The sequence below is a fragment of the Columba livia genome, chromosome 8 (genome assembly GCF_036013475.1).
Source record: "Columba livia isolate bColLiv1 breed racing homer chromosome 8, bColLiv1.pat.W.v2, whole genome shotgun sequence".
Classification (NCBI taxonomy): Eukaryota; Metazoa; Chordata; class Aves; order Columbiformes; family Columbidae; genus Columba; species Columba livia.
Genome location: NC_088609.1, coordinates 9,769,854 through 9,786,418, shown reverse-complemented (window position 1 = coordinate 9,786,418; position 16,565 = coordinate 9,769,854). Strand labels below are relative to the sequence as shown.

The 16,565-nt window shown below is 38.3% G+C and overlaps 1 protein-coding gene across 7 annotated transcripts in view; it reads left to right on the top strand.

The window, feature by feature from the left end:
- Positions 1-16,565, top strand: part of LRRC7 (leucine rich repeat containing 7) — a 137,930-nt gene that overhangs the window by 60,290 nt on the left and 61,075 nt on the right. For all 7 annotated transcript variants that reach the window (XR_010474252.1, XR_010474253.1, XM_065071918.1 and 4 more), the window contains exons 3-6: positions 1,284-1,401; positions 2,302-2,380; positions 2,902-2,991; positions 4,834-4,890. Coding sequence is in view for 5 of the 7 variants with exons in the window: in XM_065071918.1 (XP_064927990.1) it covers positions 1,284-1,401; positions 2,302-2,380; positions 2,902-2,991; positions 4,834-4,890 (344 nt within the window). In the remaining 2 variants the exon portion in view is untranslated. The remainder of the gene's footprint in view (positions 1-1,283; positions 1,402-2,301; positions 2,381-2,901; positions 2,992-4,833; positions 4,891-16,565) is intronic.

Below are 16,565 nucleotides of genomic sequence, written 5' to 3'. Positions count from 1 at the left end.
AAAGCCTCATATCTGTTCAGATATTGTCCACACTTTAGGTTCCAAGCCTTCCTTGGCTTTTAATAAAAGAATTCTCTCTGGGAACATGCCCTGGGAATTCCATTTTGCAGGTATAATAGCATTGGAATGGTTTGTATGTGCACCAGATTTCTGCAGGGTCCCTGTGCTGAACATTCCTCATGTCTACAGCTGTTCTCAGTACGGCGCTGAAAATGTCCAGAGCAAACCCCAGCGCCTGTAATTTCATCATTCCCAGTCTTGTCCAAATTGATGAGTTTCCATTAAAAAAGCAGGTGCTCTCAGATGCATTGCAAAGGGATTCCTCATGCTCTGCAGAGAGATTTCCCTTTATTACCGTTGTCTGCAAGCAGAAATGTGTACCCCAGTTTGGCTTCTTGGGCGCACAGAAATTCTTCTGGCTGATCTATACTGGGAAGGGCAGGCCCCAGTATGGAAATGGTTCAGTTACTGGGCTGTAGTACTGGGTGCGTCTTATGGGAAACCTGATTAAACTGTCAATACAAAAATACAAAGGCATTTTGAGAGGTGTCTCTCAGTAAAAAGGCTCTTTCATACCTGGTACCAGTTGATGGTGTGTTGTGTGTGCTCCTCAGTCTGAGCAGTTTTTATTCACACAATTCCCTCTCAGGCTTCTGAGGAGAGATTATCTTGAAGAAGAAGCAGGATTTTTCTAAAGGATTCCGAGTTACTGCAGAAAAATGCAGTTTCAAAATTATCTAAACTTTCCTTGCAGTGAAGTGCCAGGTTGGTGTTTGTACACCATGTTGTGTTAATTTTCTGCTCTCCAGACAATTTGCTGAGTTTATCATATAGGCAATGGAATTACTATGCATTTTCAAATAGCCTAGAAATGAGTATATAGATTCTACACCTACACTGGGCTTGAAGAAGCTCTAAGCTACTCTGGCTGAAAAATAAACCTGCTTGTTCTTCATATACAACAGCTCTGACTGTGCAGGACAGTGTCCCTACATGTGAAATCACTTTTCATGGCTGTTGTCTGTATGGTGGTTTTATTAATGTTTACATGTGCAAGGTGTTGGATGAGATAGTGAAGTTTCTTGAAGAAAACAGCGATGTTAAATAGGTGCTTTCAATGTGATGTATTGATTACTTCGGGTTGAAAGGAGGATTTGGTTTTGCAGTGGAAATTCTTATGTAGCAAATGTAATTTTGTGGTAGTTGTTGCTTCTGTGTATCAATAATGAACCCAAACTGATCTTTTTCCTGTAAACCCTATAAAGAATCTTTTTGTGTTGCAGCAACTGTTTAACTGTCAAGCTTTACGCAAACTGAGTATTCCGGACAACGACCTCTCCAGCCTGCCCACCACCATTGCCAGCTTAGTTAATCTCAGAGAACTCGATATCAGTAAAAATGGTAAGAGATCAAAAGTATCAAGTGTTTTAAAGAATTGTAATGAATGTGAACCATCATGGAGTTTTCATTCCTAATGATTGATTCCTAATGATTGTGCTCTAGAAATCTTTTTCTAGGTTGTATATTGTTTTCCTGTCTGACACTTTTGAGAAGTCTGGGTTGATATCAACATAATATATCATAGCTATCTATCATAGTATATATAGATATCTAGCATAGTATCCTGCAATGACTTGTGAGTGATAAACATCATGAATAGGAGTGGGAGCCCATTTGTCAGTGCACTGTGAACTGTTCTGCTTTCCAGAGTGGCTTCGCACTCACAGGGCTCTCGTGTGATGTGTTTAAGCACATAAGGCTGCAGGTGAACAGCTACCAGGATTTATGGAGCCAGTGACTGATATGCTGATGTGCATTTCCATATTACACATTGCCATATTTATGTGCCTCAGAACCTTTGCATGTCTGCACTTAAGTGCCTTTGTTTGGAAAATGAGGCTTAGGCACTCTTGGAAATTTGGAAAACTTTCTTATCAGTTGAGGCTGAGAGACTCTCAGGATTAGATGAGTGTTCTGGAGAGAGAGGGAGGCAAAGGAGAAAAAGACAAGCAGGTCAGAAAGAAATGAAAGCCACAATTATCAGCATAAATTGTGTTACTGGTTAACTCTGGAAGATTATATAAATCAGGCATTAGCATCACAGTTTTAGAACAAAGCCTATTATCTTTTTTTGGTGTATTTATTTAGTGCTTAATTATCATTTAGATTATAATACTAAAATATGCTTATTCTTCTTGTTATACTTTAAGTCTGATCTGAAAATGCCAAATGAACTAATTTATGAACAAAACAAAATAAACAGTTTTTTTATGTGTGTATATTCTTTCAATATTTTTCTAGGAATTCAAGATTTTCCAGAAAATATTAAATGTTGTAAGTGTTTAACTATCATTGAAGCCAGTGTCAATCCAGTCTCTAAGTAAGTATCAGTAGCTTGTGTTTGTGTACGGCAAGGGCAGAAAATTTACACTAAGTGAACTAAAATGTCCAGGCCTTGAGTCAAGTTCATTTGCTTCGTGTATTTGGGAAGTAAAGCTGTGCAGCATCCTCACATACAGTAATCTCTTGTCTGGGACTTTGGCAACCCTTATTCCTTCCAAAAACTTGCAATAATCGTAACAAAGAATATGTGGTGTAATTGCATGATTTATAAAATGAGAGAGAGGAAGAAAGAAAGAAAACACCTTTGGCTTAAACTCTCAGCTAGGAAGGGAAAAAAGGCTGATGTAGCTTGAATGTGCCAGGCATTTGAACTTTATGTGGTTATAGCAATATGGAAAAGAAGCAAACAGGTAAAAGTGTTGTCTATAACGAGTAAGTTCTTGAGAATTTGGGGAGGAAAAGAAGGCGAGAACGTCATCTTTCTCTTTCTAAATATACATTCTTATTATTTCCATAGCAACTTTGGTGTGAGCATTAAGGTTTTAACTGTTTTTTTAGGCTGCCAGATGGCTTCACACAACTGCTAAATTTGACCCAGCTCTATCTCAACGATGCCTTTTTGGAGTTTCTCCCAGCCAACTTTGGAAGGTAAGTTAGTCATCCCAGCACCTCGCTCTTTCATATCAACCCAGTTTAGATTTTAGTGGACCATTTTGAAGCTGTATTCTTTTTAACAAAGCAAAGCAAAACCAAACCAACCAAAACCCCAACAAACACTAATAAAATAACCCACAATCCCCCAACAAAATTAAAAAAAAAAAATTGGCTTCCCAGCCTTATTTTGATGAATGATTGTTGTTGGAGAGGATGTCATGTCAGCAAGAATTTTATGCTGAACTGGTGCAGTTTGGTGGTTTAGGGAAAAGGTAAGGAGTGGAAATTGAAGAAGAGGCACATCCTCGATCAAATATGTTATTAAATTGTGGCAAGGGCAGAAAATAACACTACAGTCTGTGCCTATTGAAAAATGCAGAGAAAGAAAAAGCATTGTGAGTCAGAAAGAAAGAAAGAAAGAAATGAGCAAAGGAAAAATGTGGAAGCAAGACCAAGAGAGAAGATTTAAAAGAGAGCAGAGCAGAATGGGTGTAGAATGAGAGTAAAAAGAAATGCAGCAGAAACTGAGCCCAAAAGTGTTAGATAAGGACAAGGCAGGAGGGGGAAATCCAAGTTAACACAGTTTGTTGTTCCCATTTTGGAAGGCAGCAGAAACCCATGGATCCTCACCTGTGCAGCTCTGGCAGAAACAGCACACTTATTCCATTTACACGGGTGAGGGGACACTTACCCTTTCTGCTCTCGGATTGTCCCATTACCCAAACATTTCAGAAGGCAAAAGATTAACAGAGGAAATATATAATGCTATTACAGAATTCATCTGGTATTGGCTTTTTCCTGATCCATCCAGCCACCCGTAGGTGTGTTTTATTGTTCAGCTAGGAACATTAACTCAACACTGCAAAATGAATCCTGGGGTGACATGCTCGGTGTGGCAATGCCATTAGTATGTTGGGGCACTGAGAAATGGAGCATGCTGCTCTATCAGCGTTTGCTCCTGGGCCTGTCAGTGAGCAGAGCTGAGTGGGGCTTCCCTGAACACCTTGCAGAAAATCCTGCTTGAAGAAAGACGAAGAAAAATTGTCATTGTTTGCATTTGATGAGCATTTGGGATATCAGAGTAAATCCTAAGACTGCCTGATTCTGCAGTTTGGAATCAGACGTTATGTTCAAATGCCAAGGAGAAACACATATACAAAATACCCTGCAATGTATCAATGTGTAGTGTTTATATTCATTCTGCTTTCTCAAGCCTTGCTAGTTCTTTGTCTCATATTCTAAATCTTTTAGCAGAAAGCACTAACTTTTTTTTTCTTTTACAAATGCAAAGTTTGTCTAAAAGAAATGGCGCTAGTTCTGGTTGTGGTCATTGTTCCTTTATTATTATTCTACTCCTATATTCTCTATTTACTATCATGCATTTACAAATCCTTGTCATGATTCCGAAGCTTCCCACACTGACACACAGACATTGCTCTTTTTTTTCTTACTCACTCTTAAACTGTATCTCCCTTATTGCTCTTCTGGACGTCTTAGTGCTTTCTTTACAGCTTCTGGTACAGTAATATTCAGTTGGGCTGAATATTATTTTTCACATTTATTCACATTTTCAATTTATTCACATTTAGCCATGTGAATAAAGGCAGGAGGAGTTCAGGTAAAGGCAGATGTGTCCTTATCTGCAGCTGTGTCCTCACACAAAGCTCTTGGGTTCTGAATACAGTTTGTGTCGTATTCAGCCCCACGATAACTGGACATCTTACTCATGTGCATTAAGCGGACTCTTTTTTGTTGAAATAAGTAGTTTCAAATCATTCTTCTGCATTCATGAACTAATTCATTGAATGAACTAATTGTTTTCTATTGTATTTCTAGACTTGTCAAATTGCGAATTTTGGAGTTAAGAGAAAATCACTTGAAAACTCTACCAAAGTAAGTGATCAAATGTTTACAACAGTCTCTTTCACCAGAAATTTCCAAAACTGCAAAATATTTTTTTGTTAGCAATGCAATGGTGTCAGTTTTTTTCAGGGTGATTTTTTTTTTCCATGGTGGAAAGACATTTTGCCGAAGTTTTTTAGCAAAAAGCAAACATATAATAGAAGATGGAGACTGCTACATTGGCTGACGGTAGCTCAATATGCAAAATCTATAACATTTGAAAATATGAGATGTAAACAAAATTGGAAAACAACATGTGAGATAACCCTGGTCAGTGATTATTTGACAGTATTTTCCTGATCAAGAAGTAATCTGATGTGTTGAGAACCTACTCAATGTAACCTCAGTAGAACAGTCTCCTTGTATGATCTGTACAGAACTGAAATGTATTTGGTGGTTTACGATACTATTTAGAAACCGGTATCATCGGAATATTGAAGGACTGTCAGTTTGGTAGTGTTACTTACTTATGAAAAAGGTTGCTATAATTTGACCAACATTTAAATAATATTTTGAAAAGGAACCAGTAAAGAAACGAAAAATAAATCTGTACACCTCCCATGCTAAATACAGGAATTTGCACTGCATAAAGCAAGGAATATGATTTTGTGTTCAGACCAGCACTATTTAATTGTTTCCTGTAACAGCAATGAAAGCAATGAAAAAAACACCATGGATTTGGGATTGTTATAGATGGGGTTGTATGTCCCCATCACAAGTGAGACTTAGAGGGGTAGCAATAGACCATATTTATGAAATGTTGCTAATACTGAATCACATGTTACTTAGCTCATTTAAGGGCCCCCTTCCTATCAGGCACACATTTCTCACTGTCTCCTGCACAGGCACTTTGCCTGTGCTGGGATATAGTGACATTTTCTCTAATTCCTGCGGGTTTTTATCCACAGCACTCGCCTTTTTGAAGGAAAGTCAGGTTTGTGTTAGCGGCAAAGTTCTTTAGAGCAGTGTCATACACGTTTTTGTACCAACTTTCTATTTCTGCTGTTCTGAGTTACGTTTACAATTTTGAAAAACAAAATAAAGCTTCAATCTGCTGCCAAAGTGTTTATTTGCATTTAAAAATGAGACCTGTCCAGGACAGCAGGTTTGCAGCCTTGAAGGTCTTTATCATCTGAAAGGCTACGTAACATACATGCTGCAGTATGTACACGGTATCTAACCACCTCTTGAATATCAGTCTCTTTTAAGAGGGAATTGCATAGTCTCTCTATCTAGAAGGTGCTTGTCAGAATAAAAGGCTGTGTGTGTGCTAGGACTGAAGAATCAGAATTCTACAACAGAGGAATTTTGATCAAATAGAATATTTCTGGACTAGTTCCAATCCCACAGAATATGATAACAGACTTGTTACTGAATTCAGTGGGAGCAGGGTAGGGATTGTGTATCATTGTTACTAATAAAAATATGTATTTTTTCCTGTGCTACATGGTGTTCAACAGGCAGATTTTGTCAGTTTTGGCAGGTGTTTGGTACCTAAGTGCAGCAGCCTCTGGTTCAGTAGCACAAAGTTTGCTGAGGTGGCCGAGTGAGACTTTTCCCACTGTGTGATTCTGAAAGTGGGGAAGTTCTGTGGTTCTTGTAACCAAGGGAAATGTTATTTGTAGGTGTGTTTGTTCTCTGCTCTTTGTGGTGTCAGAAGCCTTTGCTATGATATAATACTTGAAGGCTTGCTTTCTTATCGTACAATTTGTTAGATGTGTCATGAATCAGATAACCTGATTATATTTGTAGTTTGTCCAGTCGTTCCAATGTAAGAAAAGACATCAAAAGGAAGGCAAATACATAATATTAATCTTGTAATTTGGCTTTTAAATAGATGTGAAATGTACTGTAAAACTGTCTTATGTAGCTTGCGCTCAGTACTATTACCATGTTAAGTGGAACTTAAAACAGGTTATCAAAAAACGGATCATATTCTTTCATCTGTTCTGTGCTGTAAAAAATATATATAAAGAATTTTTTAAGGAAATATTTAGCACTTTGGCATAAACAGGAGTTAAATATGCTTTGTGTTTAACGTAGCTCTAATTTTGTTATGTTTAGAATCATAGAATCATAGAAGCGTTTTGGTTGGGAGAGACCCTCGGGATCATCAAGTCCAACCATAACCCAACCAACTCTAGCACTAGCCCGTGTCTCTGAGAACCTCGTCTAAACGCCTTTTAAACCCCTCCAGGGATGGTGACTCCACCACTGCCCTGGGCAGCCTGTTCCAATGCCCGATAGACCTTTCTGGGAAGAATTTTTTCCTACTATCATACTAAATCAGCAGTCAAGATTGTTGTAAAATGTATCCATAGTAACTGAATGCAAAATGTTCTAAAATTATCTACAAAAACATGAGATTAAGCACTAATTATTACTGGCGGACAGATAGCTCTCCAGCCAGACAGATCCCCAGTGCCCCTCTTCAGTCCATCCTGCATTCAAAATGAGAGCTTCCCTTGCTTGAATTTGCTGACACAATTTTACGGCATCTGAAACACGTCCAAACATATCACTGAATTCCCAGACACTTTCCTGACAGAAAATTAGTGAAGCATTGTTCACAAAATGTTTTGAAGATTGTTCTGATTTCCTCTGACGAGCACCCCAAACATTCCAAATGACACCGTCACGCTCTGTCGTCCGGGGCTGCAGATGTTCCTTGCTCTTCAGATGACAATGTTGCAGGATGGTCCTGTTTTCTGCCAGCAGAACTTTCTCCTCAGGAAATACTACTAGGCTTACAAATAGTTTTGACACACTGAAAATATTCCTATGTTTAGTCTACAGATCTTCACAATACTGTTTTTGAAAAATCAGTTATTTATTTCCTCTCTTATATGGTTTAATTAACAATTATTATTGATGCTGCCTTCCAGGACCTTTTGAGCATTTAGAAATACTTGGAAATCCCTGGCCAATATTGGAAAGCATTTCTGATGTTTTAGTAAAGCTTTAATTTGTACACCAAAAATAGAAATATAAGTCTTTTTAATTTCTGTTCACCGTTTCAGAGCATTTGTGAGATTCTGACCAAGTTTCTTACATCAGAACAATGTTACCACCTAGATCGCAGGGTTGTCTGTTGGAGTGAAGAACAAATAAAGATAATTTTTTATTATTCTGGGTGGATAGAAGTGTACTTTACTGGCTGTAAGAACATGTAATGGGATGGTGTTTCATAGCTTGTGGCTCCCTAGTGTTCTGTGCTGTATCACTGCCCTACAAATGTGTATTTGCATCTCCAGGTGAGGTTTTCCAGTTGCCAGTGGGCTCTGCCTGTTCTGTCCGACTCGTTTAGTATTACCCATGTTGTTCAGTATTTGTCATCTGTGTAGGTGTTGCCGGGGAATGTCAGTGAACATGTCAGCATCTCTGGGTTCAGCATGTAACAACCACTGATTGCAGTTGTATTTGTCATCTGGTGTGTCTGGTGAAACAGAAAACACCTCACTTGAAAGTTTTTTCTCAAGTTTATAAGAAAAAATAACAGTATAATACCACTATGTTTTCCCACTGTTTGGTGAGTGGATTTTACTGAATGTGCAAGAGTTCAGGCGGTAAGCACTGCTGTTTGAGTCAGTGTGACCACATGGATGCCAAAACAAAAAATCTCCTTCTTGTAGTCCCCAGGTATCCTTGGCTTTCAGTATTCTTTGGATTTTAATTTTAAGCATTTTCCAAGTTGTGAGGGGCATTCTAGGACCTGTATCTTTCCCCGTGTGGGACATCGAGCTGTTTATTGCAATTTTTTAAAGCAGTGTTTTTTCTTTGAAGAAAACAGTATAAGACAAAGCACAGAAAGTAAACCTTTTCCTACCAGTAATTGTTTCTGGAAAGTTATTTCAAACTAGTTGAATGGAAGCTCCCGGTGGGTACCAATACGGGAGTCATGTTTGTGCCGCCTGCGCTGGAAAAAACACCTTGACATGATGATGAGTCAACCTGAAATCGTGCAGCAGCTGCAGCCCCTGTGTTCCACCAGCCCTCGGGTTCCATCGCTTCGGTTCTGATGGCTGTTCGAGGCCAGAGGCCGTTTTCTGGATGTTTTGTTGTAATAAGTGTACTCTTAGACAGTACATCTTCCAAATACAGTCCGCTATTCTCCAAAACTAACTCTCCAAGAGTTAGTGTTCAAATTGAATGTAAATCCAGAATATTGAAAAGTATGTATTGCTATTGTCCTTCTGCCAAAGGGCAGCTGGTTAAATCCTGGCATTGTCTTTGGTTTTGGTTGTTGTTTTGTTTGGGTTTGTTTTTTTCCCTTTGTAAGTGGTAAGGTGGTTATATTAGTCAGACTTCGCATTAGCACAGACTGTATTTTCATTTCTGTCTTGACTGTTTTCCCAGAGTTTGAGTGTAACTTGGTTTGTGCATTGGTAATAGAGACTGAGATAAATCTCTGTCATAAATATTCATTGCTCTTTATAGAAACAGATGTCAGCAGACCTGCCACCCCTAAACGGGATGTTTTGGGACATCAAGATCCTGTTGAATCCCTGAGAGCAATTAGGAATATTTCATATCTCCAGTGAGAATCTGGAAGCTGTACCTGTGCTGTTTGCACTCAGCATCAGGTAGCTGCCTGTATTTTTTCAGAAATCTTGTAAAATAAAGTACTTAGTATGATCTTTGCTCTTAGAGCTGTTTGGGCTGAAGAAAACACCTCTTCAGGGTTTTGTGGGATTTCTTTCAGTAGAGACTTGTAAAACTGAAAAATTGCAGAAACCGCATTTGTAAGTGGTGAGTCACTAGTGTCTGAGAACCTGTAGGTGCTGGTAATTGATGAGAAAATACTTGTATTTGTTGTATTCATCCTAATGACTCACTGTTTCCCAACTGAACCTGTGGCTTCTCATCTCTTCTTTGGTTTTCTTGACAGTAGGTGTTACAGCTATTGTTTTTCTGCAGTACCCTGCTGTTAGGAAATAATGTACAAAGGGAGGTGGAGCCCTAGCAGCTGATGTTAGAGAAAAACAAGATTTCTCTTGGTCTTCAGCTACTGCTGAGAATCAATTTGCTTTGTGAAGAGAAACAATTGTAGATCAAGTTCTCAAGTACAGTCTCTAAAATTGGAAGAACTATGTCATTCTGAAGACGAGAGCAATTAAAAACTAGGTGAAATTTAGTAGTACAGCGTGTGAAGTCATGTACCGTGGGACTAATAGGAATTTATGTTATAAATTAGGAGTTCTTTAATCAGGAATCATATTGGAAAAAAAAGACACAAACGTATTAGTAGGATGTAAAATGTCTGTGAGTCATTGGTCTAATAGAGCCATGACAATGCCAAATGTTCTTTGTGAAAGTATTTTCACTAGCACAAAGAGGCGTTTATGACATTGTATAAAAAAAGTGAGAGAGGCTTCATTTGGAAAAGCTCAGAATGGAATAAGGATGAGAAACAGATAAACAAGGTCCTCTTCTGATAGGAAAAATAATGAATGCAGAATGTGTTATATGCAAGAGCCTAAAATAACGTGTTACTTAATCTAAGAAAATGAGTTGAAGAGAGATCTGTTGGTGTTTGTCTCTACACATGGAGTCAAGGTTCTGCCCCTCTACTCTGTTCTGGTGAGACCCCACCTGCAATCCTGCACCTGGCTCTGCATCCTCAGCACAGAACAGACCTGGAGCTGCTGGAGAGGGGCCAGAGGAGCCACAGAAATGATCCGAGGCTGGAGCAGCTCTGCTGGGAGGACAGGCTGAGAGAGTTGGAGTGTTCAGATGGAGAAGAGAAGCTCCGGGGAGACCTTATTACACCTTTCCATGCTTAAAAGGGACCCATAAGGAAGATGGGGACAGAGTTTTGAGCAGGACCTGTTGCAATAGGACAAGGGGTGATGGTTTTAAACTAAAGGAGGGAGATTCGGGCTGGACATGAGGAAGAAATTGTCACCCCTGAGGGTGGTGAGAGCCTGTCTCAGGGTGCCCAGAGAGGTGGTGGATGAACCATCCCTGGAGACATCCCAGGCCAGGCTGCACGGTGCTCTGAGCAACCTGAGCTGGTGAAGATGTCCCTGCTCATGGCAGGGGTGGCACTGGGGGAGCTGGGAAGGTCCTTTCAACACAAACCCTTCTATGAACTTGGGAGAGAGCTATTTCTGCCTGGACAAAGGCAGAATAAATGAGGCTAATCTGGCCATGTGAGGTGGGAATTGGAAGTTTCCAGAGTATCTGAGTGATCAGTACCTTCTCCCTCCTCCTTTTAAGACTAAACTCATCACTCTACATTTAGCTGAAGGACAACAGCAGCACTTTTGGCTTGGGCTGGGTCTCCCCAGTGCAGACCACTGGAGGTGGCCCCTGGGCTGGTCCCTGTCACCCAGCTGCCAGGGGGACTGGATGTGAGTGTCCTGGCAGCAGGACATGCAGGGACATGCATTCTGCTACATGGAACAAATTTTGGTGGTTATTAAGCAAACTGGCTGAAATCAACCAGAAATGGTTATTTTTTACCACAAATGCTCTAACTACATTGTAAGGTTCTTTGTGTTGATCGGCACTTTGATCTTCCTCTGAAGATTCGTTGTTCCCTTGTTCTGTGTTGTTTCAAATCAGTACATTTCTGAAAGAGACTTATTTTCCAATTATCCCCTTGGTTTGCAATTATTTTAGTGCAATCTTCCTGCATTTCCAAAATACTTCATACCTGTAGTTTTACTCCTGGTTTGACTCAGGAATACAAGGACTTTATGGAAGTGATGGTGATGATAAAGTTTTGATTTGGTTGTTTTTCATCTTTCTTTTCTTAAAATTAGCCATTTTATATCGATATGCTTTCAGTCTTAAAATGTAAACTTGTTTTTTTTAATTCTTGATTGCACATTTCTAGGCTTTGATTGTAATAAAATATAACTATGTGAAAATACAGGCAATATGTTTTAGCCACACAGTCATATTTCTGAGAATTGCTGCTAATAAGTATGTTTGCTGTCACATTCAGGCTACTTGGAAAATCATTGTTTAAACTTACCTGTTGTAGGCAATATAATGTAAAGTTGGTAATTTTCTGTTTTGCCTTTTTCTGCCAATGTCTCAGGTTGTAAAGAATCTCTGGGTTTAACTGCCACTAGTTACATTATAACAGGACTCTGGGCATTCTGGTTCCACAGAAGTGGTTCTCCAAAATTGTATGAAAACTAAACCTTCCTATTTTTGTATAATATTTTTACTATCAGTACTTGAATACCTTCCTTGATAAAGGGCAATGAATATGTTTTCTTCCAATGATTTGAAAGCACAGGTCAGTCTCATCCAAAGTTTTCCATAAAAAAAATATTTCAAAGAGAAATGGAAAGAAGAAGGATGACATCTATTAAGATTTTCCTCTGGGTAATGAATGAAGGTGTGAAAACAGTTTTGGTGAATATATAATGAAGGTATGTGTTGCAGCTTCACAGTTAAATATATATTGTAACAAAAACTTAAGGGGGAAGACAAAGAATCCCATTTTTCACCCAGAAGAATTCACTCTTATGAAATTTCATCAAATTGAGTTTTTCTTTGAATTCCAAGTGTACTTTTATTTTTTTCTCTAAATGCAGTGTGAAAACTTGACATTTTTCTCTAACATTCTATGCATTTCTTTCCATTTATTTCTTTCCCCCAAAATTTAGAGATAGAACCATAGAAAGCAGCAGCTCTATAGCATGGTGGTGGGGAGTACGCATGTTCTTTTATTCCTCCCATCCCCTTGGGCAATTTATTTATTTTAAGAACTGATTAAGTTAAAAAAAAAAAAAAAAGGATGTTATTTCTTTTATTCCCTGATGTAGCAAAACTGTAGCTCTTTCACAACTGAAAAATGAACCAGAATATTACAGGCTGCGCTGTGCATGCCAAAATTTTAATTATTTCCACTACCAAACTCCTGTGTAGATGGCACCAAATGATGTGCCAGTTACCTGCAACTGCAACGTTGGGCAGACAAACCAAAGTGGTGGAGGTTGTCCTGTTCCTGCTGGAATTATCATGAACACGTATTTGTTGAAATTACTTGTAACTCTTTTTGTTTCTTGGAAGCGGTGAGACTGTGTATACTTGATCAAAGGGTCAAGGTTTCTAAGCATCACCACAAAAACTGTGTAAAAAGAACACAGTAATTTGTTTTAAAAATAATATAAAGTGAGGGAGACTAGATTCTTCCTTGGCAGAACACGTATGAAATAGCAGTAGATGTTTTGCAGAGGTTAAGTTTGCAAATTGAATGTATCTAAACCTGGGGAGAGTTCAACTCTTCTGCCCTTCTGTATCTCAGACTTTATTACAAATTGAGAAAGTAGTGAAATAATAGAGATGAGTCAGTTCTGCAGAGACACGACGTGTGTGCTGAATGCTGACATTCCTCTTAAATCATCGTTTGGGTACGAAAACCAGCATGGATCACACAAGTGAAAGCATCTTTGGTGTTTTATCACAGTATTGTTTGTAACCCTGTCAGGTAAAGTTGTTCTGCTCTTGTTCCCTATTTCAATACCACTTTTGTTTGACTTTTGAAGAGAAGTATCAACATTTTGCATTGTTGGCAGATGTGGCCTTGCTTGTTTCTGCAGTTTCATCTCAGCAGGAATGAGCCACTGAAGATTCAGAAGGATATTCACACATTGAAAATGTCACAATTGATTACCTGTTCTCAGATGGGAAATTTGCTGAATAAAAGTGATTATTATTATTTCCACTAACCTGAAAATGGTATCGTAAAAAGCATTCCTGTGACTTAAGACCATTAGTCCTATTGACTTCAATAACATTTCTATTCCTAACATCCTTAGCACTTCCAAAATGTTGTTTTGGGAAGTAGATTTGCAAAAATCACAGGTTGTCTTAAGTGTGTTGGAGTCAGTGGAACAGAGAATTTGGATCAGCTGAGAATCTGTCCAGAGGCATCTAAATATAGGTTTAGAAGCTTAGCTTTAGGCTGCTATTTTTTGAAATGCTGTTCCACTTCCTTCCTAGTTTATGATAAAGATGTAAACTGTTTCCCACACTTTGAGATTACAAATATTTTCACCATTCATGATGACCTGTTTTCTTCAAATAGTAACTCTGGCAGAGTTTAATAAACCATATTCCAGAAGACTTACTACTTTGGCAGTACATTAGTAAAATATTGCCAATATTTTAATAAGCAGCTACCACTACATATCTTCCCTTTAGGCTTTTTTAAACTAAATAGTTTCACTTCTCAGAGAAGATGCAGAAGAATCTATTATACCGCTTTCTTATTGTAAGGATTATTTTCCAACATCTATGGTGTGTTAAACTTGTATAAAAAAATTGTCTTAATTGTTGTGGTTTAAAGGCTGTAATGGCATTTTTTTTTGCCAAGTCTCAAGTAAGGGACACTCTGGGAGAAGAAATAGCTTTTTTAATCTCAGATTCATCCTTGTCTTTTTCTAGCACATCCTGATTTTATTTCTCTGGCTTTCCCTTTAGAAATAGTGCTGGGTTTGATATGACTTCTCGCTGTCTTTAGGCCATATTTCAGTAGAAACAGGAATCAAAAGGACTACTAAATAAGGAACCTGTCTTGAGAGTAAGGCTCTTTTACTCTTGTTTTTTGAATTAGCTGATTCAGTAAACTTTTAATCATCATATATTCATTAGCATCATTTGAACTTGGTTTGTCCCTGTTAATTATTCATTATTTGAAGTTAAGTCTTCTTCCTGCTCTCTGGCAAAGTAAATGGGAAAACAGGACCAAACCTGCATTTTTAGTCTTGCGGGTTAAAAGTAGGTCTCTCCTCTTTATGTTCTTTCATTCCACGTGGAACTAGTACATAAGAGCAAAAAGCACATGCTGAATTCCTGAGATTGGGATAATAAATTGTATATCGTGGTGAAACAGCAGTTATTTTTAGTCAACTGTTAGTAGTGGGGAACTGAGGGCTGCTTCTCCTCAGTGTGCAGGATGGTGGAGACCCAGATCCCAGGTGTTTGTCGTTGGAGATTGATCTAAGAACATGTTCAAGTTGATTAGTGCTGCAGTGGTTACAAATGAGTCGGGTTTGAATTTAGAGAACTGCAGCGGGTCCTGGGGTCATCATTGTTACACAGGTGTATTTGTCCCAGAACACGGAGCAATTATTATTGGCATTATGTCACCTGCATTACTAATATATTGTGTTTCTCTGTCCAAATGCAGACATCTCATAGCAAAATCATTGATATCGTCAGAGCCACATACAGTTTACTGGAAGTGAATTTGGCTTAAGGTTTAGTGGCTGTGAGGGAGTATTTACCCTGTGAACCCGGACGTGCCGAAGCTTCTGCTTCCCTCAAAGAATATTAATTCTGATGTTCACTGACAGAGCAGCCGTATGTTTGATGTTACTTGTGTTTTGAACACTTTTAACTAGATACACTTGGAAATTTTGCAGACATGAATTTCATATGTTCAAGTTGTCCATTGAAATCAGCGTTTTAGGAGGGATGCAAGGGGAATAAACACACGTTGCTTTCTGGAAAAGGGATGGTAGTTTATTTGAGGGAATTTAATCCTGCAAGTGGGCACATGTTTTCTGGTATCTTCTGGATAGTGTTCCTCCAGATTTCTCAGAGATTAACATCATGAAGTAGAAAATACCAAATGTTAAGTTAAATTTTCAGTTTTCTATATAAAGGATCCTTCAAGTAGTGGTGATTCCTAAGCAAAGTGGGACATTTCAGGGTCATGCTGTGCCTGTATATGTTATCAGGAGGAAGGCAGAGGAATCCAGAGTGTGGATGCACTATATAAAGAGAAAAAAATGAGGTGTTTTTTGGGGGGGAAAGGATAAAAAAAATATTCATAAAGTCTTGATATTGCCAGGAGCTTTGCACTGGCTATTGAGTTTTTTCTCTACATTCTGTTTGTTTATGTACTCAATTAAGCAGAAGTGGATCTGAACTGAAATTTGGAATGCCCTTCCCCAACCATTTGAAAGCTGTGTTGGGAAAGAAATTTCTGTGTAAACGAGGGTCAAAACTACGATGATTTCACCTTTCTCTATAATCTGTTGAGCAAACCTTTCCATTTGTACAGTGATTCATAACTGAGTCCTGAACTACAGGATTCATTTTAGAGATTGGATTCATTTCCACCACAAAAAGAAGTGGTGGGAATTGAGGATCCTATGTGGAAGGCAACGTTTTAAGTCAGTGTTGTGATTTTAAAAAATTCTTACATTTGCAAGCAAACAATTTTTTTCTGAAATTCAGTGTCCATGTGTTTTTATTATGACTGAATCATGTAAGAGCTTGATTTCCAGTTTCTGTATTTAGGACTTTTGTCTTTGTGGTGCTTTTTATTTTAGGCCCTCGATACAGAATTAGGTAAAGTCTCCCAAGCAAGTCTCACTGAGTTTTCCTTATAATCCATTACAGGATGTATAAGTTAATAGCTCTTTGTGATTTTATCATGTCAAGATTTTAGCTCTGGTTAAGATTTAACTACTCTGCAACAGGTGAACTATTAACATTAAGTATTAATTTTACAGTGGAACTTCTGAACTGATTAATTAATGAATTTAAAGGTACATTGCAAGGTTTAAAATACTGAAACTGGAAGAGACTCCTGAATGTGACTTTTTAACAACTTTGAAATAAAGGTTACTGTGTACAGCAAAAGTGTGAGAAAACATTATTTGAAATTAAGGCAGCAGATAATCCAGTAATGG